Source organism: Siphateles boraxobius, unplaced genomic scaffold (assembly GCF_051911475.1).
Source record: "Siphateles boraxobius isolate OS27281-9 unplaced genomic scaffold, OSU_SipBor_1 56, whole genome shotgun sequence".
NCBI classification, from domain to species: Eukaryota; Metazoa; Chordata; class Actinopteri; order Cypriniformes; family Leuciscidae; genus Siphateles; species Siphateles boraxobius.
The window spans coordinates 1057741-1083510 of NW_027509182.1; the positions used below are offsets into that span (position 1 = coordinate 1057741).

Below are 25770 nucleotides of genomic sequence, written 5' to 3' on the forward strand. Positions count from 1 at the left end.
ATTAGCATAACGAGGTTGTAAAAGTGGACTGAGTTTACCTGTTTGATGTGATGGCGTTTATTCTCCCTGACATCCTCTTTTGTCCAATTTAGCCACTTGTTAGCAACTCCCTTTTTCAAGACATGAAACAGCTAAAAAAATCACAAGTGTGGTTATTCTGATGTATTTTATGTCATAGAGTAAAACATGAAAGTTTCTTGAGCTTGTGTTCACCACAGACCTTATTTCAGCCATTTAACCAAAAATCGATAAAAAAAAATCCATTGTTAAAACGCTAACTAATTTCCGCGTTTTGGCCAACAAATTTGCGTCATTCCTGCACCACTAGATTAAAAAGTAAGTAAAAACTCATCCACTTAGATATCATCGCTTTGTCACGTCAAAATCAAACTTGAAATGGCCTGAAAATATGAATTGTTATTATTATTATTATTTATTTTTGTGTGTGTGTGATTCATTTCAGAACACCACTGCATGCTACTTGTATTAAATATATTTAATTTGTTTTAGTTTTATAGTGCTACAGAAGATTTATATTTTAAATAAAAGCTGATATTGAACATTCTATTAACCAAAGAATCCCAAAAAAAGTATCAGTTTCCACAAAAATATTTAGTACAACTTTTTTCAACATTGATAATAATAAAAAGAAGCATTATTAATAATTGAGCACCAATAATAATTGATGATAATAACCAAAGCATAAATCAGCTTTTTTAAATGATTTCTGAAGGATCATGTGACAATTTGCTATCACAAGAAATATATTAAATATGATAAGTGCAATTAAATATTTATTACCAGCACTTTGTATGTAAATGTGATATGCCACATGAACTTTACTGGTCCCGGCCGCAGGTGGAGGTGACCTCATGTCTTTCTATATGGTCTTATTCTCCTCTAAAGATGTGGGTCTTTTCACATGGTTTTGGTTTTCATCAGATCATTGCAGCTCTTTTCAGCAACTTCACAGAAGAGTGTAGTATCACGAATCATTTTCCTCTAAGCAGAGGGAGTTCCCTTCCAGTTAGAGAACACACTAGGCCTCCATTTGTTTATATTCACGGGGAGGAACCTCTTCCTCTACTCTTACATTGTTCCACAGCTTGGTGCTAGTCAGCTCCTCTTGAGCCTTTTCAACTCTGCTTGACAATGGAAAGAAAGGACGTTTATGTCATACGGCGATGTGTAGTGTTTGTGATGGCAACAATGGCAAAGTCTTTCTTCAAGGCCAGCTGTTTTTGACAGTATACGTGGTTCTTTATACATACTGTGATAGCCTTCAATTTCAATCACATGTTGTATAACCTGTGCTGTTTATGAATGGAAAATCTGATTGCTATAAAAAATATATATGCATTTCAAGGTGCAACATTTAGTTGGTGAATTCTATTGTAGATTGTTCCTAGTGATAAACTTGATGCTATAAGGGTTTCATGATATATATATATATATATATATATATATATATATATATATATATATATATATATATATTTTTTTTTTTTTTTTTTCTCTAAAGCTCCAGGTTTACTTCCTCATATGATCACAACTTTTGTTTTTGTTTTTAAAAATCAACATAACATAATAATAATAATAATTATTATTATAATTATTATTATTAGTATTATTAGTATTATAAAATATTAAACGAAATAAGAACATTTTAAAATTGCTTAATTTTAAACATGTTCAGTGCCTAATTTGAGCCAGAGTAAAAGTGATGGTATTTCTCATCAATAGAGATCCCGGAAAGATGGAACTGCAGCCTAAGACAATTCTGCTAATACTAATCAGGATAGCACTAGATACAAACAACAGGAGTTAGATTCAGAATTAGAAATCCATGTAATGGAAAAGGCAACGATGTTGTCTGTGAGAGAGAATATCACTGATCAACTGATATTTGGTTGATACGGTATGATATTTGGTCTCAACGTAGCTATATGTGACTGAATAATACACTAGGGTGTGGTTAGGGCTGTGCAGAAACTTGTGATGATGCACTTATAGTTGTGCCATCACCGTTTAGTGCTGTCATTGGATGTTCCGAGAAAACTGAAGTTGTATGGTCAGTGTCTGTGACAATTGCTGTTTTCATTCAGCACTTATTCATTTACAAATTAAGCACTTACAAGTGCTGAATGAAAACAAGCAACCCAAACTCATGCAGATGCAGATATGAGAAGCAGCATTTACTGTGAACAGATTCAGATCACAAACTGCTTGTGTGTAAATGAACAGTTAGTGTTGCATATATTTAATTAGATTAACTAAATTAAATTACAGCCTTTGTCTGATAATAGCACTACGCCATATCACCATTCAAAATAATCAGTTTTATTTTGATATAATAGAATCAGAATCAGAAAGAGCTTTATTGCCAAGTGTGCTTGCACACACAAGGAATTTTCCTTGGTACTGAGGCTTCCAGTTCACATATACAAATACAGATACAACAAGTAATAGTAATACAAATAGTAATACAAAATCTACAAATAAAATTATAAACAAAATAGTGCTACCCTCCCTGCTTTAGTAATAAAAAGTTTGTTGTATTGGATCTCTCCAATAATGGTTTCCACTAATGTGTTTATCATTTGAGCTGGAAAGAGCCCTCAGATGTGTTTGCTTGTCTAGAAAGATTCTATCTGTATGAGAAAAAGCCTTGTTTTGTCCATTTAGTGCTAGAGGGGGTGAAAGGGTAGCCTCAAATGAACTGAAAGTGGAGGAAATGTTTGGTTATATATAGTATTTACAAAATAAAACGACAATTATGATAATAATTGTCTGATTCAGTGACTGATTCATGCTGAGATTTAAATATTGTCCACATGAAATGATTTTTACAGGTATTTAACTTAAGATGGGGTTGAAAAATAAGATTGATGTTAGCCAAAAAAGGAAAGGTGGTTTAGAGATGGAATATGTTATTACATTATAATCAATTGAGTAAAGTATTGTCAGTAATGGATATGCAGCACTGGGTATGTTGTGTATTTTTGTAAACACTGCTGTGGTCTTCCCTGTAATGTTTCCCAGATTGAACTGCATGTTTATCTCATCTCTCTTCCAGCCGGATAACATTCTCTACCCCCCCTCCATGCATTTCCGCAAGTCCAGCAACCCAGACGTATCTCACGGCTCCAGTTTAGCGCTGAAATTTAAACAACAACTCAGCGAAGATGGCAAACAGCTCCGGAGAGGAAGCCTAGGGGGCGCTCTTACAGGTACAACTTTGACCTTTTGTGTTTGGGCTGCTCGATTTTGGCAAAAATCCTAATCTCGATTATAGGTGGGTGATATGATCAATGTCTTATTTCATGATATTAGTAATTTTAACTGACAGTGAAGTTTCACAATTATTAATACTTCAGCAAAAACTAATACTAGGTTAATGAATGAACGTAAAAGTCCTCAAAACAGTTACAGAAGACAAGTAAATAGTCAGCAATACAATAAGAACAAAGAAACTAAATTACAAACAAAACCGACAAAAAATAAAACAGAACAAAAATACTAATTAAATAAACAGTGCTTTAGGTTTTTCAGGAAGATGTAGAGTGGCATCCAGATCAGTAATGGCCTACAACATAAATTGAATAAAGTAATCAAATGTAAAATAACACTGCTGTATACATTAAATATAGCCTAATCCTTATTAAAACTACAGTTTATTCATTTAAGAGCAGTGAGTGATTTTATCTTTGTCTTTTGTTGTTTGATTAACAATAATAACTGCAGCAGATTTATTAGGCTACTTTCATTTTAAGAGCTAACACACAGACCCAATATACTGTTACACACGCTCTTTCTCAGTGTTTACATTCACTTTAAGACATAACTGACTGTGTTATGAGGACACTTACCAAAACGGCATTTCGACATATTTACGTGTAGGCTATTTGACCATTTAGGCGCGTATCTGAAGCCAACAATAGACTTTGCTTATGCGTGTTCCACCCCATCTCGGAGCGCACACACAGGACGCCACCTAGGGAACAGTATCTCTTTCGTGACTTAAATACAACAATAGACAGCATTTACAACACTCACTTAGTTGAATGTCAAGTTTGGGCTTGAAAAAGCGCCGCTGTGAAGGAAAGGTTTTTGGGACTGAATGCGGCACAATAACAGTTTCACATCGATTATCTTGTTTTCATAATCGTTGGAAGCCAAAATCGAAAATCAATTACGATTTATCGCACAGCCCTACTTTGTGTACAGTCAGATGTAAGGAGTCATATTGTGAAACATCATATTTTTCTTGATCCTTTTTTCCTTGACACAAAACCTCATTGTCTGGGTAACAAGTCATACCGAATCATATTTGCATTGGTGAGAGAAACAAAAAACAAGTAGTATGGATATATGTCACATTTTATTAATTTCTAAAATACTGTAAAATACCAGTAAATAAACACAACTTTTACAAACAGTATTTATTTCCCTTCACTCCACAACAAATCCTTTACATTTACAATTATCCAGGAATCACAGGAGTACACAAAGGCAGCGTAACAGCTTGTATCAATAACCAAAAAGGACAAAATCGAAGGACGAAAATAACCAAACTCAGGACTTAAATACTAAGAAAATAACAATGAACTAAATGGGACATGACTAATAATTATAAGTAACCATAGAATCAAATGGGAAATTAATCAGAAACCACAACTAATCAAAGCAGGGAAACAGGAACTAAGAGAAACAAAACAGAACATCAAAATAAGAGCCCATAACTGTGACACCTGCAAATATTTAAAAACATTTAATTGGTAAAGTTTTAGGAATTAAATTGATTAGACATGCTTCTTGATTATTAAAATTTAATTTAGCTGTTAAATAATAATAATAATAATAAAAAATGGATTTCATATGAGCTCTAAACATTTAATTTGTCGAACTTTTAATAAATATTTGATAAATTTTATATAATATATTGTCAAATTTCTATTAATTAGACATGCTCTTTGATTACTAGAGTACAAACTGTAGCAAGCAAGCATATGCTTAATCACCATTATAATTATAAGGGGGTCCTTGGAAAATTTTCTCCCCTCTAAGGGGTCCCTGGCTCCAAAAAGTTTGAGAACACACTGTTGTAGAGTATAGAAAAGCAATTCTACTGCATTTGTGTCGATCCGTTCATGTTCATCCGCAGTTGAGTTTACTTTATAAGCTGTGCGGTCATGGCTGTGCGCGAGATGGAAGCCGAACTCAGAAAATAAAGTATACCGGGCCTTTAAAGGGTCATTTACTCACAAACTTACTCACTGGACTACACTATGTTCCAGGTGTATTGGAGCCATTTGATAGCTTTGTGTAAGAAACAGACCATAATGCATTTATGCCTTTTGCATGTTAGCTAGCTTCATTTTGGAGGGCAGGGCTTTGGAGAGGGGGCGTGTGTTAGTTAGCAAAATGGCAGAACTTTGCAAAACGTGTAGTGAATTGAGGGCGCTACTTTTATATATGTGCAAGTGCAAATTAAAATTTAGGCAGAGTTTCCACCAAATTTTCATTTCTTTGTTTTGTTTTGTTTTGTTCAAGAACAAAACCTTGATTGTTTACATGTTGACCTCAGGGGAAAAAATATAATACTTATAAATTTATAATATGGCCTCTTTTAAACATTAAATGTGTTAGTCACAGACAATCCAAGCGAGATCTTTTATAGAACTGATCACAATCATTCGATCTCGTTTAAAGTCAGTGTGAAAAGTAAAGTCAGAACTTTATACTGCAGAACGTTGCGATTTTCATGTAATATTTTTCTGTTTTGGATTTGGCTCCTAAGAGCTCCATTATGCTATTTTCATTAGACGTGACCTTATGACCACCATATTTGACTACATTGTTTCGTATGATGTCTGTCTTGCTGTTCCTCGTGGTTTGATATGTTGAATCAGGTATACAGGGAACACTGCTGAAATGAGCTGAGGGTGTCTAGCTGGCATTTCCTCAGTCATGTGGACGATGACTATATGGAAGCTGTTTCGCAGTGAACAGGAATCACAGTTTTCCTCCTACGTATCCTGTTTTTTTGAGCCCACAAAACGCATAAATACAGGTTAGCAATAGGTTGTCTGGGATACAATGCTATAGCTAAACAAAGTCTGTTTCTAAGAAAAGAAAATATGAAGGTCTTATTATTTAAAAGAAGAATCCTCTCTCACTTCTCCTAAACTGAAAAATGTCAATCTTTTCTGTTTGTTTCAATCTGATTTAGTTCAGTATTCTAGTATTTGAAGGCAATTTTGCCCGTACTGCAGTGAGGTTTTGCTAGTTGCCAGGGAGAAGATTGTTCTGCATTAAGCTTGAGAGGACAAAAAGCTGCTGATTCATATGTAAAGGACTTCAAAAATCAAGAAACACTTAAACTTGAAGTGAAGAGCAGGACAGATATGCATGGACAAACACATAATACAAATGATCGAATAAGTCCATTTTAATCACATGGAGAAGTTCCATTTAATACATTTGATTGCATTTTGTATTTGTAGTAATCAGCTTTTATATTGTCCCAAATCAAATTAATTGAAATGAACTCTGCGATGATGGCTTTGTCATTGCCAAACTCCTGCCATTATTTAATTACCTTAATTTTACCTTTTATTTTACTAAAAGGGACACAAGCTCCTTGCTAATGCATTATTTGCTAAGCAGTTATTTGGAAATAACACATCAAATATTTGCTTCTCTGAGTCTACAAAACCATTTAAAATGACACGCCACAGTTTTACGCAGTACCTAATGCACCATGAAAACAATTCCTGAAATTTAAGATCACAAAAGCGTAAATGCATTATATTAAACCGTATACAATTTGGGTCTAACAGATTTACTTTTGTCTGACATGACTCCTCAACCAATAAATTGCATTTGTATGGCAGCTCTGTGTTATGAAGGTATATTTGATTATCAATTTAAACTATCAACAGATCAACGGGGGGCTGGAAAAGGATTAGTTTAGGTGAAGAGCCCGTCCACAGTGCTGTAATGTACTGTGACCGTGTGAAAGGCATGAAAATAAGATAAATAATGGTGTAAAAGAGCTTCTCTCAAAAATAACTTTTCTGAGCCATTTTTGCAATTAATGTTTTGATCAACTGGTGTGACAAAGATTTTCATCATCTTAACTATAAACATGGTCCACTTACATTTAATGATAGAAAGGGTCAAAATACTTTTTTTTTAAAGTACAGTATATCTATTGTTTTATTATTTAAAACCAAAAAGACTTTATTTTCTTAAAATGTTTTGCTTAAAGTGTGCTTGTGCTATATTTCTGTAAAATAAATGCGACTTGGTTTGATATCTTGCTATCTAATGCAATGTACATCATACCTTAAAGGGATAGTTCAGCCAAAAATGTTCCAAAAGCTGTATAATGTCCTTTCTTCTGCGAAACACAAAAGAATATATTTTAAGAAGTCTTTTTGTCCATACATTCTAAGTCAGTGGGATTTAAAAACACACCGGACCCCATTGACATTAATTTATAAAAAACACAGAAGAAATAAAGAAAATTTGTTGTTCAATTTTGGGTGAACCACCACTTTGACTGTGGTTTAAAAGGCATTTCAAACAGATCGCTGTGAGGACAAATTTCCCCCCTTTTTTCACATTTTTGATAATGTCAAAAGACACAAGCGCAAAAGTTAAACATGTCCGTCTGGTGCATTGTTTACATTTAAAAACAATGGAAAAGCTGCACAGTAGAATGCAAGAAACTGCAAGAATGCCTTACTGGGCATTTTGACCTTTGCCCCACACCAGGCACATGTCTATAGATGCTGTAATGTTGGTCATGTTGATCGGCATATGTTTATTATGTCATGTCCGTTATGATGAGTCACTGAGTCATAGCCTGTGAAATAGTAAGACACTCCCAGAATCCTCTATGATCTTGTCTGAACATATTAGATTATTATTTACCACGTTACCTTCAAGAACCGGTTTTGTCCAGTATGCTACCACTAAATACTAATGTTCCCTGGAATCCTGCTGTACTTTTTACTTGTAGATGTAATGTTGTATATACAAGTATTTATGCAAGTATGTATTTATATAGTTGGATCACTGGTGTGTGTATGCGTGTATATATAATGTATGTATTTACAGGAGTTGGACAATTAAACTGAAACAATGGCCGATATAGTTTTGGATATATCCCTCGATGGGATGGGAGGGGATCAGTGATGGTTTGGGCTGCAATATTAAGGCATTCTCTACTGTGCTTGATGGACGTGTCACTGCCAAGGACAACCAAACCATTCTGGAAGACCATGTGCGTCTAATGGTTCAAACATTTTACCCTGAAAGGGGTGCCGTGTATCAGCATGATAATGCACCATTACGCAGAGCAAGACTTGTGACAGCATGTTTTGATGAACATAAAAGTGAAGTTGAAAATCTCCCATGGACTGCACAGTCACCAGATTTAAATATTTATGAGACACTTTTGGAAATTTTGAAGGATCAATTCAGAAAGCGTTTTCCTCCACCAGCATCCCATAGGCATGACCACTGTTCTGGAAGAGGAATGGCTTTAAAATCCTTCTGGCCACTTTGGAGGACCTGTATATGTCATTGCCAAAGACAAATTGATTCTGTATTGGCCACAAAAGGAGGCACTACACCATACTAAAACTTAATGGTCTAAAACCAGTGTTTCAGTTTCATTGTCCAACCCCTGTATTGGTGTATGTGTGTTTTACTCACACAAATCTTTTATTTTTTTCAGGGAAGTACCTGCTGCCATATGCTTCAACCCAGCAGGCATGGTCAACCACAGGCTCAGAGACCACCAACTTGGTGCGCATGCGCTCCCAGACCCTAGGAAAATCTGCGCCCTCTCTCACTGCCAGCCTGGTCAGTATACCACAAAAACAAATAGAGTTTAACCTGATATCATGTGGTGGATTCCCTGTTCAAACACTAGGGAGCGCCACTGTATCATTGGCACAAAATAATAACATTAATTTGGTCTGATCTGATGGAGTCGATTGTGATAAAGGACCTTCTCATTTCCGTACAGTAGACTTGCAGGATGTTTGCAATTTAGCATGTTTCATTTGAAAAAAGAACCAGGCATTTACTTTGAAATTGGAATAAAGTCTTATGGACCGATGAGGATTGTTAACCTGTTCAGGCTTATTGAAAGAAGAATAAGAAAAATAGAGCCAGGAAGTTATTAGAAAAATATGTAACACCTAATCAGTTAAAATATTAATTTTACTGATTTTCTATGAGGTGGGTTGAATCCAACCAAAATGAATGACATTATGTGGTACCAAACATTGTTCCAGTTTTTATGAATATGAATCACACCTGTGTTGCAATGAAAAATCTTCTCATCGTCTATGGTCTGTATTAAGTAAGTATCAAATATGAGGACTCGAAATTTGAAGGGAAATTTCACACAAAAATAAAAATTCTGTCTACTTAGCTTCATGTAGTACTTTTTTAAAATTTTTTAAACAGTATAACACTTATTCCTCAAAATATCCAGGCATTTCTATTCCGTACAATGAAAATGTTGACCAGAGGCTGTCAAATCAGTGCCATAAAAATACTCTATACTATGGAATTTGTAAATGTTGTTCTTTGCATGAGTTGTATAAAGAAATTCAGGATCACAGCAAGTTGAAGTACCGGTAGTCTTCCTGCTGGGTCAGTAAAATTGTTGGTAACACTTTAGAATACTGTTCGGTCATTAATGAATAACTACACAGGAACAAATGAGAAACACAATATTCACATTCTAAATACTATTAACTAACAAGAAACTGTTAATTAATTCGTAAGTAATATCGCTCAGTTGAATAAGGTAATTCACTATTAGCTAATCAATAACTACAATTTTTTTTAACTAGAGTGTTACCAAATTGTAAAGTTTAAATATCTTTTGTCTGCTTTTACCGCTTGTATTATTTAAATGGAAAGTTTACCCAAAAAGTAAAGTTCTGTCATTATTTACTCACCCTCATGTCATTCAAATCATTAACTTCTGGTTATGTTTGAAAAACAAATTAAGATATTTTTGTCCATCAATTGAAAAATCATGAAACCAAAAAGCCTTGCTTGACGCATGAGAACAAATAAGTTTTTTTTGTACCTGTTATGGATTCACAGTGAGCTTCTGTTTATTTGTTCATCATTATATAATCGAGTGATTGTGTCTCTTCAGAACACTTGATTATATATTGATTGATAATACATTGATTACATCTGTAATTAACTGAAAATTGTGGACAAAATCAAAGAATATTAAAATACCTTAATTTGTGTTCTGAATTATGGACAAAAGTCTTATGGAGTTGGAAGGACATGAATAGAATGACATGAGGGTGAGGATAATTTTTGCAGGAACCAAACCTTTAAAAGTCATCTACAGTCTACTTCATCTGTTCAATGAGGACCAATTTTCTCCCTTTTTTCAGTTTTTTGAGTGTATAATGTCAAGTAAATAATTATTTCATAACAATATTTTTGTTGACCTAGTAGTAAAAAATATACTTTAGTTTGTCTGCAAGACCTTGCATTGTTTAAGAGCAAGTTGATCATAAGAAAATGATATGGCTTCATTGTGTATTTTGGACCAAATATATTCAAGAATAGGTTTTTTTTTTTTTTTTTTACTTTTGTCTGTGCTGAGCTGGAAGCTGTGAAGATATCCTGAGAAGCCGCCAAGTCTTATTTGCTTCTCCTGAGCCATGGCAAACAGGTCCAGGTTCCATGTTGGGCGCCTAATTGAAATTAATGACCAGAGAGCAGGGTCAATGCTGCAACAAACATAATGTCATTTACTTAGTGGCTTTATCCGATCTGCTTTCATTGGAGCCTTCTGGGTCTCTCTCGCTCTCCCTCCCCTGCTGAAATAAACAGCCTTGACCAGCTTTGATAACCAGTTAAAACCATTTTGCTTGTTCCCTGTTCTGGCTATGCTGCTTAGGGTTGGAAAACAAAGACCAACTTTTATACAGAAACCATTCTGTAAATAAATAATTAGCCCTAAATATAAGCAGAACAAATGCTTCTAATGACATTTGTTCCTATTACTGGTTCTTGTAAGTCTTCAATGAATGATTCTTCATTTGTCCTTCTATTTGGACAGAACACACTGTACTAAAGTACACTGCTCCCATTTATAGCACAGCACAAAAGAAATACAAGTTGTGAGCTTTGCAGCCTGAATTTAAAATGATTCTTGAATGTGATTGATCAGAGCCTTTTTGACTAATTCAATTAGTCTAATCGATCACAAAGTCACTAAAATTTTTTTATTTTTATTTATTTATTTATTTTATTTATTTACATACTGACCTGCAGCAATTATTTTCATAATGTCTTGAAATAATCCGAGAACTGTTGCTGTGTGATATGTGTACTAAAGTGTTGAGGGAGTGAACTGTGATTACTGATTGGTTGTTCATGGGTATTTCTGCAACTATGCACTGTTTTGTGCTCTTCGGATTAGGGGTTGAACGACTTCAGATTTTGAAGTCGACATTTATGTGATTAAAAATTCAAGTAAACGTCGACTAGTCGCTGATGATGTCAGTAATGAACAAATAAGCCTGAACCTCGAGCTGAGACTCGAACGCTGGTTGCCTTGTGCACAGCTATGGCATATGACACTGTGTTGCCCACAGTGCTATTGATCCTACAGCTTATTTTTATCAGTTCTTTTGTCTTTGGGTCATTATATTCCTCACAGATTTCTTCTCATTCTAAATCAGATACAGATAAAGTATCACAGTAAAGATTACATTTATATGAATGCATTTGTGAGAGATTGATTACATGTGAATTTTTTCTATTCTATATGATTCTATCTGGCAGCATCTCTCTACTAATAGTGAAGCTGTGGGTTTTAGTTACTAAGAAATATATGCTAGATTTTTTTTCATTATCTAAGCTATTTTATTGATAAATCACAGAACAATGACAATACATTTCTGCGCTACTGAATGTTTCTGTGTGCGCGATCTGCATGTGATGTGCAAGCTACAGTCTGTATGTGTGTGCGTTACAATGCAACAGCATACTAGTTCAGAATGGCAATAAACTTACATGTGCAATAAGATATTTCAAACGGGCATTTACACGATCAAATTTGAGCATCCAGATGGCATAATCTGGATTATAAAAAAAAAATTCGTATCCTATAGGCCATGATCAGCGACTAGTCAACGTCATGCTTAAAGCATTATGGCAGAACATTAAAATTGATTAGTCGACTAGTCTGTGCAACCCCTTCCGTAGATTGATTTTTATTAAACTGTCTTGGAAACTTTTCACCATGCGGTCATAATTTATGCTACTTTTATAAGTGCCTTTTTTTGCATAGATTTTATTGTTTTACCCCTTTCCAAATTCATGCTAAAAATCCATCATAAAGTAATGAATTGAATAAAGTAATTGAATTGCATAACCACTTTAAATATTCATTGTGTGAAAAATAATATTTACACAACCACTTTAAATATTCATTGTGTGAAAAATAAAATTTACACAAAGTACTTTCCTGCAGTTGTGGTGTCATTTCCATCACAACCAACAATTTTCCATATAATATGTAAAAATAATAAAAATAATAGTTGTGCATTTCCAATAACATGGCGGAATTATCCTATGATTTGTGTGTACATTGTTGCTTATTAAAAACTACTAAAAGAATAATTAATGGAATTGTGTGTCTCTCTCAGTCTTTGGTATCATCTCAGCTGTTTTGGCTTTATCAGGCCGTTTACATGACCCAGCTTCTAAATCAGCCTCCCTGAAAATCAATGGTGGCTGGGCCTTCCCGCTTTGCGTCGACTCCCATTGAATTGCTAATGGCCTTTTCCCCTGCGCCATTCCCGTGCTATCTTTTTGGATGTTCCCCCTCCCGCAAAATACAAAGGGAAGGAGTATGCCTTAGGAATGTTAACGCTGTTTAGTGAAAATGAGTGCCTGTGGAGTAGGCCGTCGATTCGTATGTGACCTTGGAAAGATATTCCTCACACACAGAGGGAGTTTATCTGTTTTCCCTTTGTAAACCTCATGTGGAGGGTATATGGGTTTTTGCTTTGGTCTGTTTAGATATTCAGGAACTTTGTAAACTGTTTGTGTTGTTGGAAACAGTTGTAGTAAGATCATGGGCCCTATCTTGCACCCGGCGCAAATGACTTTGTACACTGACGCATGTATCATTCCTATTTTGCACCCGCGCAAAGCGGACTTTTCCCTCCACAGACACACGTCGATTAACTAAGAAATACACTTGCGCTGCCCGGGTTCAGCGCAAAGAGGAGGCATGTTCCGGCGCAAACTTTCCCTCATGCTATTTAGCTGTTCTATAAAACATTTGTGCCACTGACCAGAAAAACCTAGTCTAAAGTCAATGGCGCGTTGCGCGTACATTCAGATGCTATTTTAAGCGCGCATGCTTGGCCATAATACAGAGTGTGAACAACGCGCATACACTGTAGATGATTCTCTAATCTACACAGATGCATTTAACTTTTTGCAAATGATACATTATTATAAGGAAAAATATTAAAACACGAGGGAAATCATTGTTGTGTCCATGACGATGGGGAAAATAGGCATAAAGCTTACTCATTTACCCAAATTATTATATGCATGTTTAACCGAAGCTAATTTGGGTGGGTTTGTCCCAACCCCAATTTCACTTCTCTTTCGACTTCTCTTTCTCGAGGACATCGATCTCCTCGGCTGTGAACCGATTCTGAAGCGCGCCTGGTAAATGCGCCTTTATAATAGTATTGCGCCATGGAACAAGCGCACCTCGTTCATCATGCTCTTAAAGGGAATGTGATATAAAGCTCTTATTGGTTTGTTTCCCGTTACGCCCAAACCACACCTATGAATAATGAAGCTACTTCAGACCAACCCCTTTTAGATTTGCGCCAGGCGCAAGAGGCATTTATCCCGCCGGGAAAATGGCAACAGTGCCGGGATCCGCCCACAAAGTTACTTGCGCTTTGCGCTTTGACACTTGCGTTTCAGATCGTTAAAATAGGGCCCAAAATGTGTTTTTGTTGTTTTTTCTGCAATGATCACGGTGGATCTATCCATTATATAAAGGGGATTTTGTGTTTACTTTGCCTTATACTTTTTATCAAGTCCTCATCAAGTCACCTTTATTTATATAGCGCTTTTTACAATACAGATAGTATCAAAGCAGCTTTACAGAGATAACAGGAAAATAATGTTGTAATAATATTGTTAAACAGTCCTTGCAGAAAAACGCGATTATACGATTGCATGATTTATTGCATAATCAGCCAAAGTCCGCATATTTATGCGGGGGCCGCATTTTTTCAAATACGCCGCACTTTCACCGCATAAATTGGCGATTTCCCCACAAAATAGGCGAGGCTTGCATGATTTCATAAGTCACATATATCTTAGCAGAAAGTTCAAAAATGTTGCGTTTGCTTCACACAAGAGTAGCCATTTCCCCCCTATGCCATGGGAACGTTATGAAGTGATGTAATTACGCAACGTGAACATCATCGAAAAGCTGTAAAACAGGAGCACACTTTATTTTTTTATATTTTATTTATTCATTTTTACAGAAGTTGTAGCATATTCCTTTGGTAAAGCTACAGAACTTTTTTGACTCATCAATGTTTTGTAAGTTTGATGTTTTTATTTAAGTCTGAAATAAAACAAGATGAGAACTGAAATATTCCAGCACTTTCTGTGATGTAGTATGCTTGCTTATCATAGGAAGTAATAAGAAATTACTCTTTACATTAAGGTAGTAGCCTAGTGAGAACAGGGTGTTGGGGAATCACTTTTTTCTCTTTTTCATCAAACCGCAGTTTTTGTAATATCCCGCCGTTTTTTGCAAGTTCCCGCAATGTCATCGCATAAAATTGCATAAAGATCACGCATATTCCATCGCATTTTTTAAAGAAAACGGGCCGCATAATCAAGGATTTTTGCCCGCAACAATCACAAAACAACTCCGCGTTTTTCTGGAAGGACTGGTTAAATATAAAATTAAATGTCCCCAACTAAGCAAGCCAAAAGCCAATGGCAACAAAGGTAAATAAAGGTGAAAAAGGTGACCCCACCGGGTACCTCTCATCTCCACTACAAATAGGAAAAAGAGGCCACAATTTGCAAGAGCTCACCAAAATTGGACAGTTGAAGTCTGTGAAAATGTTGCCTGGTCTGATGAGTCTCGATTTCTGTTGAGGCATTCAGATGATAGAGTCAGAATTTGGCGTAAACAGAATGAGAACATGGATCCATCATGCCTTGTTACCACTGTGCAGGCTGGTGGTAGTGGTGTAATGGTGTGTGGGATGTTTTCTTGGCACACTTTAGGCCCCTTAATGCCAATTGGGCATTGTTTAAATGCCACGGCCTACCTGAGCATTGTTTCTGACCATGTCCATCCCTTTATGGCCACCATGTACCCATCCTCTGATGGCTACTTCCAGCAGGATAATGCACCATGTCACAAAGCTCGAATCATTTCAAATTGGTTTCTTGAACATGACAATGGGTTCACTATACTAAAATGGCCCCCACAGTCACCAGATCTCAACCCAATAGAGCATCTTTGGGATGTGGTGGAACGGGAGCTTCGTGCCCTGGATGTGTATCCCACAAATCTCCATCAACTGCAAGATGCTATCCTATCAATATGGGCCAACATTTCTAAAGAATGCTTTCAGCACCTTGTTGAATCAATTCCACGTAGAATTAAGGCAGTTCTGAGGCGAAAGGGGGTCAAACACAGCATTAGTATGGTGTTCCTGATAATCCTGTAGGTGAGTGTATGACGTAATTTAGATATATTTTTAAGATGGAAAAATTTTGTTTTACAGATACTAGACACGTGACTTTCAAATGAAAGATTGGTATCAAACAGCACACCCAGGTTCCTAACCGACGACGAAGACTTGACAGAGCAGCCATCAAGTGTTAGACAGTATTGTAGGTTATCTACATTATCTACATGTATATTAAAATCAGCAACAATTAGGACTTTATCTGCTGCAGCCAGTACTAACTCTGATAGAAAGTGAGCAAATTCTTAGATAAAGTCTGTATGGTGCCCTGGTGGCCTGTATAAAGTAGCCAGCACAAATCTCAAATGTGATTTATCATTTACACTGGATATTGTTACATTTAGCACCAACACTAGACTTCTTAGAAAATTCTGAAAATATTACTATAAATAACAGCAACAAGTATTATTTCTGTTTTTTATTTGTTGAACATCAATTACATTTTATCCTTAGATGGGTTTGGAAGCCACTCTGGGTGGCACTGGCACACCCGTGGCTACGCCTATGCCGCCAAATATATATATTTGATCATTTAACGTGACGATACCTGCCATTCTGCAGTGATAGCCTTCAGTACTGGTGATAGTCAGCTTCTTTGAAATATTCCCGTGAGTGTTTGTGTGAGCTGTAAAGGTTTCAAAATTTTCTGTTTACAATGCGCTTTTGCAGCATTGAGCTTTGTAGCCAATCACAGACATATCTGTTGAGCGTTTGAACACAATGGCCAATCAGATGTGCTTAAGTTATTCAGAATCAGAGTTTTTGTTCAGTACCGGTTCTGCATGCTCACGATTCCTTTCATTATAACCAACTAGTATAAACACAATCTGATTGAAAGTGATAACCACAGCTATGGATGGAAGAACTGATCTGATATATACCATATATATATATATATATATGATATATATGACATATATATATATATATATGGTATATATATATATATATATATATATATATATATATACTGTATTTATATATATATATATATATATATATACTGTGTGTGTATGTGTATATATATATATATATATATATATATATATATACTGTGTGTGTATATATATATATATATATATATTTATATATATATATATACTGTGTGTGTATATATATATATATATATATATATATATATTTATATATATATATACTGTGTGTATATATGTATATATATATACTGTGTGTATATATGTATTCATTCATTCATCTTCCTCCGCTTATCCGGGGCCGGGTCGCGGGGGCAGCAGTCTGAGCAGAGAAGCCCAGACTTCCCTCTCCCTGGACACTTCCTCCAGCTCTTCCGGGGGGACACCGAGGCGTTCCCAGGCCAGCCGGGAGACATAGTCTCTCCAACGTGTCCTAGGTCTTCCCCGGGGTCTCCTCCCAGTGGGACGTGCCCGGAACACCTCCCCGGGAAGGCGTCCAGGAGGCATCCGGAACAGTTGCCCGAGCCACCTCAGCTGACCCCTCTCGATGTGGAGGAGCAGCGGCTCTACTCTGAGCTCCTCCCGAGTGACCGAGCTTCTCACCCTATCTCTAAGGGATCGGCCAGCCACCCTGCGGAGAAAGCTCATTTCGGCCGCCTGTATCCGGGATCTTGTCCTTTCGGTCATGACCCAAAGCTCATGACCATAGGTGAGAGTAGGAACGTAGATTGACCGGTAAATCGAGAGCTTTGCCTTACGGCTCAGCTCCTTCTTCACCACAACAGACCGGTACATCGACCGCATTACTACAGAAGCTGCACCGATCCGTCTGTCAATCTCCCGTTCCATCCTTCCCTCACTCGTGAACAAAACCTCAAGATACTTAAACTCCTCCACTTGAGGAAGGATTTCTCCACCAACCTGAAGTGAGCAAGCCACCCTTTTCCAACTGAGGACCATGGCCTCGGTTGGGGCTCGTATGCGAGCACCTGGTGGCAGGGCCTCTCCCCATGGGGTCCGGCCGGGCTCAGCCCGAAGGAATGACGTGGGACTGCCTTCCCGTGGGCTCACCACCTGCAGGAAGAGACGTAAGGGGCCGGTGCAGAGAGGATCAGGTGGCAGTCGAAGGCAGGGACCTCGACGACCCGATCCCTGGAACGGAAACTAGCCTTAGGGACGTGGAACATGTGTGTGTGTATATATATATATATATATGTGTGTGTGTGTGTATAATGAATATTTTATGGACAAGTCATATCTGACTAATTCACATTCAATAACTATTGTCACTTGTCACTTTGTAAAGACTACGCACCATCATTCGGAATTAAGATTGAGCGTACGCAGGCGCGTTTGGCTGCCTCTGCTCAATGGGACTTAGTCTTTTCTTTGGACTGTTTTTATATCAATCAAAGTTCGACCAACCTGAAAAAAGCCCTCTGTTTCTGTTTTTACGAGTTCGACTGGAGTCTTTTGGATTGTTTATACATTCTCTGTCGTCAGTTCCACGAGTCTTCCACGGGTTTGGCTGGGGCCCACCGTGGGAGGTTTTTGTTTTTTATGGCTGCTTGTGGTCTGGGCTGCCTTTCTGTGTCTGGCTGTTTTCCGTTTGTGGGTCTCATGCACAGGGCTGGCTATCGGCGCTGGCACACGAAGACGGCTATCGGCAGACAGGCTTCCTTGTCGGCCAGCGGTTAGCGAGGCTTGGTGGCATTCGTCTTTGTTCGGCATGGCGTTCAGTTATTCCTCCTCACAGCTCCATAAACTCAATTCTGTATTTACTCCTGGACTTAACATCTCCATTAAAAGAGAACTCAGAATTTTGCGTCGCTCCCGTTATGTCCATCGGAGTGTACGCAGATGCTTTGTTTACCACCAGCAGGCTGAGCAGCATATTCCGTCAATCTGGACGCCCGTCACACAACTGACACGTCATCAGAGCGCTGCCACCAAGAGGCTATTTCATTCCATGCAGGACATAAAACGTGGAGTGGATCACAGCCTACTCCGGCCCCTTCAGAGACACTCTGCTAACTCCAACCCAGCATCTCCAGTCAAAATTGAACTTTTAAATGTACAATCCCTTAATAATAAGGCATCTTTTATTCATGATCCCATCATCAATGAGCATATACACTTCATGTGCCTAGTTGAAACCTGGCAACAACCAGAAGTTTACACTAGTCTAAACGAAGCCTGTCCCCCTGGCTATACCTACCTAAGTAAGGCTCGCACCACTGGCCGCGGTGGTGGTCTTGCAGTTGTGCACCGGGTAGAGTCTGAGTTGTCCCCCCTGTCCTTGCCTGTCCACTATTCTTTTGAATGCCTTGCATTCAAATGCAAACTGCCACTTTCTACTACAATGCTCCTGATTTACCGGCCCCCCAAACCGAACGCAGCCTTCATTCCTGAGATGCATGATCTCCTTACCACACTTTACTCAACCTCAGGGAATATCATCATACTTGGTGATTTTAATATCCATGTAAATGATGCCTCTTCCTACCTGGTAGCTGAATTCACTAATCTTCTTGACAGTCTCAATTTCACTCAACACGTCAACGTCCCAACACACTCCAGAGGCCACACGCTTGATCTGCTGATCACTAATTCCACCTTTATCAGCAATCTCTTGGTGCACGATCTGGGTATGTCTGAACATGAGGCCATTTCAATGGAGCTTCCCATCCTGTCCCCCCTCAGTAAGTCAAGCAGACAAATCAGTTTCAGGAACCTTAAAAACATCAATCCAGTCACCCTGACTACCGATCTCCGTCATCTCTCTGCTGCTAACCCCCTGTCAGTCATTGAATCTGTGGATCTCTGGTACACCAGGGAGCTGCGGCTGCAGAAGAGAACAGGGTGTGTCCTTGAACGGCGTTTCAAGGACTCAGGGCTTGCTGTTCACAAATTAGCGTACCGGGAACATCAGAGGGCCTACAGCAAGTCCCTCAGTGACACCCGGTCCCGGTTCTACTCTCATATAATCAACAATAGCCCTGGTAACTTAAGCCACTTTTCTCAACTATAAATCATCTCCTCAAACCTCAGTTCCCCCTACACTCAGAGAACTTGCAGGAGTGTTGCAATACTTTCATCTCCTTCAAAACAAAAGTTGAAAAGATTTGTTCCCTTCTCTCCAGCCCCCCTGCCCTCCAGCCCCCCGCTGTGTCTGCTCCCTCGCACCCCCCCCTCTTTTCCCTAACCCCTCTGTACCCCCAGTTACATCCACTGACCCTCAATCTGGGACTACACAGCTCCTTTGCTGTTTTATGGATATCACTCAGCATGACATCGAAGACCTTCTAAGAAAGATGAAGCCTTCCACCTGTGATCTGGATCCTTTTCCCTCAGCCTTGATAAAAAGTCATTCCTCTGCAATAAGTCCCATGATCACCAAAATCATCAATCAGTCTCTCCAATCTGGCCAAGTCCCTAAGTCTCTGAAAACTGCGGTTATTAAGCCAATACTCAAAAAGCCCTGCCTTGACCCCGAAGTACCTGCCAACTACCGCCCCATCTCCAACCTCCCTTTCCTGTCAAAGGTGCTGGAAAAGGTAGTTTCTGCTCAGCTCCACAATCATCTCATAACAAACAGTCTTTATGAGAAGTTCCAGTCTGGTTTTCGCTCTGGCCACAGTACGGAAACTGCCTTGGTCAGGGTCACCGATGACCTGCTGATGACGGCTGATGCTGGCTCTCCATCACTTCTCATCCTTCTCGATCTCACCGCAGCATTTGACACCGTGGACCACCATATTCTTCTACACCGCCTTCACTCCTCCATTGGACTCTCTGATACTGCTCTGGCCTGGTTTACATCATATCTCACGGACAGAACTGAGTATGTATCCCTGGGTGCTGCTAAATCGGACACACACTCTGGCACTTGTGGTGTCCCTCAAGGATCTGTCATCCACCATCACCAGCATCCTCTTCTCTGGTCATGACATCCACCTCTCTTCCTCAGTCACAAACCTTGGTGTTAGAGTGGACCCTCACTTGACCTTTGAGGCCCACATTAAACATCTTTGTAAAACCTCTTTCTTTCATCTTAGGAACATTGCAAAACTTCGCCCAATGCTCACTTTCCCTGATGCTGAAAAACTGGTCCATGTCTTTGTTTCCTCCAGGCTGGACTATTGCAATGCACTCCTTATCGGGATCCCAAGCAAGAACATCAAGCAGCTGCAGTACATCCAGAACTGTGCGGATAGGATTCTGATGGGCGTGCGGAAGTACCACCACATTACACCCATCCTCAAATCGCTCCATTGGCTTCCTGTCCAGTACAGGATTGAATTCAAAGTTTCCCTTTTGTCCCATCAGTGCCTCCATGGCACTGCCCCCCTATATCTCAAACAACTCATCACTCCCCTTTCCTCATCACGCCATCTTCGCTCTGGACAGGCCAACCTCCTCCAGCCTTTGAGGACAAGGCTTCGTACTATGGGTGACCGTGCCTTCTGTTCAGTTGCACCCAGTCTGTGGAATGCTCTCCCTATCCATCTAAGGGCCCCACAGACCGTGGACTCTTTTAAAAAAGGCCTTAAAACCCATCTTTTTAGAAAAGCCTTTTAGGGCTAAAAGTGTTAATTTAATGTTTCTGTTTTTATTCTATTTTGTATTTGTAGCACTTTGAGGTCATTGAATTGATGTAAAGTGCGTTATAAATAATATTTATTATTAATATTAAGTACCATTTTATTATTGCATTCAGAAATAATGTAAAATATCAGTAAGTAACACATTATAAACACTATAAAAATTGATTTTAGTTCCCCTCACTCCACAACAAATCCTTTAAATTCAACAGCATTCAGTACAGAATAGAAGTGAAAAACAAACATAAATTATAGTGGCATAATTCATTATAAGCTACATTTATTGTAAACACTAAACCAAAATGATTTTATTTAAAGCAAAACAAAATGCCCAGCATGTGGGAAATGCACTTTACAAATTAACTTGTGCGTGCTTAAACTGGTTTTGCATGCTTGACATTAATTTTATTATATACGTCACTTTGGAATATAATTGACAGCACGTTTCACAATTTTTTTTTTTAAATATGGTATATAATCTGCAACCAATATCAAACCTGTATGTGGTCTATATCTGTAGAAATTAACGTTATTATTATGGTAAAAGGACTTGAAATGTCTGCAGTTGTCTTGATGTTTTAAAGCTTTTGGCATTGTATTGCTTGGCTTAAATAAATCCAAGAGGAGCTGGTCTTAGTGGATGTTTGCTGAGATGCAGCCTGCACTTTACCATTTGTGTGAGTTTAAAGCCTTTTCTACCCCATTAATTGTTTATCTGTTTGCAATAGTATTAGTGCAAAGTCCTCAAAAAGGTGGCAGACCCTGACTTCATGTGGGTTCATCCCCTCCTCCATATTTCTCCCTTCAGCAAGCAAACAATGAAGCGTTTGTGTTTTCATGCTGATTTTGGACCCGTTGAGCCAAACAAATCTTAATCAGAGCCACTGTAAGAGAGAGCCAAAAATCTGATCTAAGATCAGCTTGAAGATTTAACCTGCTTCTGTCATGGCATCTCGTCTGTCTTGAGCATGATTAACTTTGACAGGAAATCAATACAGCTCCTCCTGGCCAGATATGGAGATAAGACATTATAATCCTGATGTTAAGGCTTTGTGGCCATGAGACCTTCATTATTTTGGCCAGAGATGTCCTTTACTGATAACAGTGTTTTTTGTCTTAGCTTGTTTTCTAGAGCCAGAACCGCAAGGCAGGAAGAATAACGTCACTCGAACAACGACTTTTCAGGTTTTACATTTGTGCTTCAGATATCATTTTAAATTATTTGCCTGGGCCAATACAAGCTGCTTACATACTTGCATACTTTATTTATTTGACATTTTGTTATTTATACCAGTCAAACATTTGTAATAATCACGATTTTTCACTGTATACTCATCAAGGCTATATTATGCTCATCTGATCAAAAATACAGTAAAAAGAGTAATGTTGTAAAATTATTATTACAATTTTCAATTGAATATATTTTAAAATGCAATTTATTCCTGTGATGGCAAAGCTGAATTTTCAGTAGTCATCACTCCAGTTTTCCGTTTCACGTGATCCTTTAGAAATCATCAATGCTGATTTGCTGCTCAAGAAACATCTCTATTTATTATCAATGTTGAAAACAGTTTTTGCTGATTAAGGGACAAATTAAACTGATTATAGATTGATTGACAGTAAATACTAGGGCTGTCGATTTAACGTGTTAATTTCATTAATTAGTTAAGTAAAATAAGGTGACACAATTTACACACCTGCCCTACCCCCAGACCTACATAGGTCATCTTACATTTCATACAGTTGATTGATGAAGAACGTGATGCAGGGCAGCAACTTACTGTGTGTTGTAGTCTATAGAATGCAATAAGAATGCACCTAAAATTGAAGATATCAGGGCAAAAATGCCCATTTATGAGTGTTTCATATGATATTGTTAAGTAATTCACACGGGCAATGACTGCAATATTACGAGTGCTGTTTTTGTTCCGAATAGCACATGTAGCAAATCAGCTCTATTAAATATTAGTAATCAATAATAACTGGTTATAATTGATTATACATATCTGGATCAGTTAATATGATTAACTTGAGGTAGCTAAATTAACATTACAATCAATTAAGCAGTTCGTCCAACGAACTCTTTTGATTATTCATTTATTCTAAGAAAAGGGTATCTTTCATTTCTACAGAAAAATAAGTCTTTCCTAGCATGTACAGGACTTAGAGCATGTAATAGGGTCAAGATTGTAAATTAAACTTTGTATGCAAGCAGGGAGTCAGAACCAAACACATATTGTGCACAAGTTTTATTAACAAAAACACAAAAACAAAACTAACATACAAACATGAAGCTTGAACTCTCTTCTTTTAAATGAATTAATTTATATAAAGAACAACTAATCTCAGTTTATGTAATCTGTATGAAAAGAGAGAGATGTCAGTCTTTTTCTTTTCAGCTCATTATACCTGATTACGCGTTAATGTGCAACGCCCACGGAGAGCACGCGCTATTGAAACGCAAATGATGTGAAGCAAGCCATGCAAACATACCAACACCCACTCTGGATTGTAAAACACATCATGTTTAATAAGAATCTTGCACTTTACCTCGTCTTGCTGCGCTGTGAGGAATAATACCATCTAATAATCCTGGAAAATGTACCAGAAGTGCTGGTAGTTTCATTTCGAGGAGCAACGGATCCAGCTGATGTAGTAAGTCATTTATTCTTAAGTGCTTTGTTCTAATCGCGATATTGAATAGTGTCTGACTGTAAACCGCAAAAAGACTGTTTGAATATGAATTGCGTGTCTGTGTGTAAATGATGAATGAACGGCACAGGCGCGCGCTGTTTACTTCAGTTATACATCGCGTGTCTGTGCCGTTCATTCGCTCTCACATCTATATTAGTAAACATGTTATTTTTACATGAACACGTTCAATGTATATTGCTATAGCCTACTGAGATGAGTAAAAAATAGACTGAAATATGTTGAAATAAAATGTCTGTATAAGCAACAAATTGCAAATTAACATGTATATGCTAATATATCATGAACACAATATGTTACAGACTAAATATGAATGTTTAGACAAGATTTCGTGATTAGTTTTGGATGGATTATAAAGTTTTGACTGTAAAAAAAGACTACTGCCACTTTAAATAGGTAAGCTTGTGTTAGTCAATTTCTGCTCATATGTTAAATATACTATAGTATGATGTTTTGTCAAAAATAAAGTAGGTATATTGAATTATCAACTAAGATGTTATTATAGTGTTTGTTCCAATATTCAAACTAATGAATCCTTACCTTTAAATACGTATGATAAATGTATACTTTTTACAAAGAAAGAATACACTAAAAATTTTGTTAAAATTGTAATTGTTGTTGTAATTTGTAACCTATTTGTAATTGGTTACAATTTGTAATTGTAAAATATATATATATATTTTATACGCAAAGATTGTCGCAGACGAGATGAACCGTCTGGCAGTTACACCGAAAATGTTTTCGCCGCACTTCGTGGGCTCGGGAAACTGAACCGGAGGTATGGGCGCAGCGCGCGCGCCCTCAGTGCTTCAATACGGCGGCTCGGCTCGCTGACAGCGGTGGCTGGCTGTTTCATATGTGACGGAGAATCGAAATAGAGGATGCAGTTAAGACCTTTGCTGCGATGAAGGCCTGCCGTGCGTGTTTCTGAAATGTAAGTTAAGCTTCATTTGCTCTTTAGTCGTTATTTAAGATGCTGAACCTGCTGATGATATAATGTGCTTGCGGACATTTCATTTGTGTGTGTATACGCACATAAGAAAGTGGTGTAAAGAGATTTGCAACAGTAATTTGAGGAGGTGAAATGTGATTATTTGGAAAATTGCAGAAATGACTGCTTAAAGAAAAATGCCAGCAGGCATTTGCCTCCTACATAAACTTTAATATTGTTGACATTTTGGGCACACGAGCGTTGCGCACTATTTGCGCTATATGTAGGCCTATGGCTTATTGGTCTTTGTTTGTTGTTGCTGGTTTTGCGTTATATGTATATGGCATATTGGTCTTTGTGTGTTGTTGCTGGTTTTGCGTTATACTGTATGTATATGGCATATTGGCCTTTGTGTGTTGTTGCTGGTTTTGCGTTATATGCAGGCTATATGGCATATTGGTCTTTGTGTGTTGTTGCTGGTTTTGCGTTATATGTATATGGCATATTGGTCTTTATGTGTTGTTGCTGGTTTCGTGTTATATGCAGGCTATATGGCATTATTGGTCTTTGTGTGTTGTTGCTGGTACGTTGCAAATAGAGGGGCAGCACAATTGTTTTTCGCCTAGTGCGGCAGAAGTGCACTCATTCGAAGTGCAAAAAAAGCTGTAAAGGGGGGAGCTTTACAGGGGGTATGGCTTATCTAAATGAGATGTAAATGAGCCCTATTGTCACCCCCAGCAGCAGAGAAAGGTGAGAACTGCACAATC

The 25770-nt window shown here is 37.8% G+C and overlaps 1 protein-coding gene across 11 annotated transcripts in view; it reads left to right on the forward strand.

The window, feature by feature from the left end:
* The window catches only part of mast4 (microtubule associated serine/threonine kinase family member 4), a 184432-nt gene that overhangs the window by 42464 nt on the left and 116198 nt on the right, over positions 1–25770 (forward strand). For all 11 annotated transcript variants that reach the window (XM_077206313.1, XM_077206312.1, XM_077206316.1 and 8 more), the window contains exons 2-3: positions 3077–3230; positions 8750–8877. In XM_077206313.1, coding sequence (XP_077062428.1) covers positions 3077–3230; positions 8750–8877 — 282 coding nt within the window. The remainder of the gene's footprint in view (positions 1–3076; positions 3231–8749; positions 8878–25770) is intronic.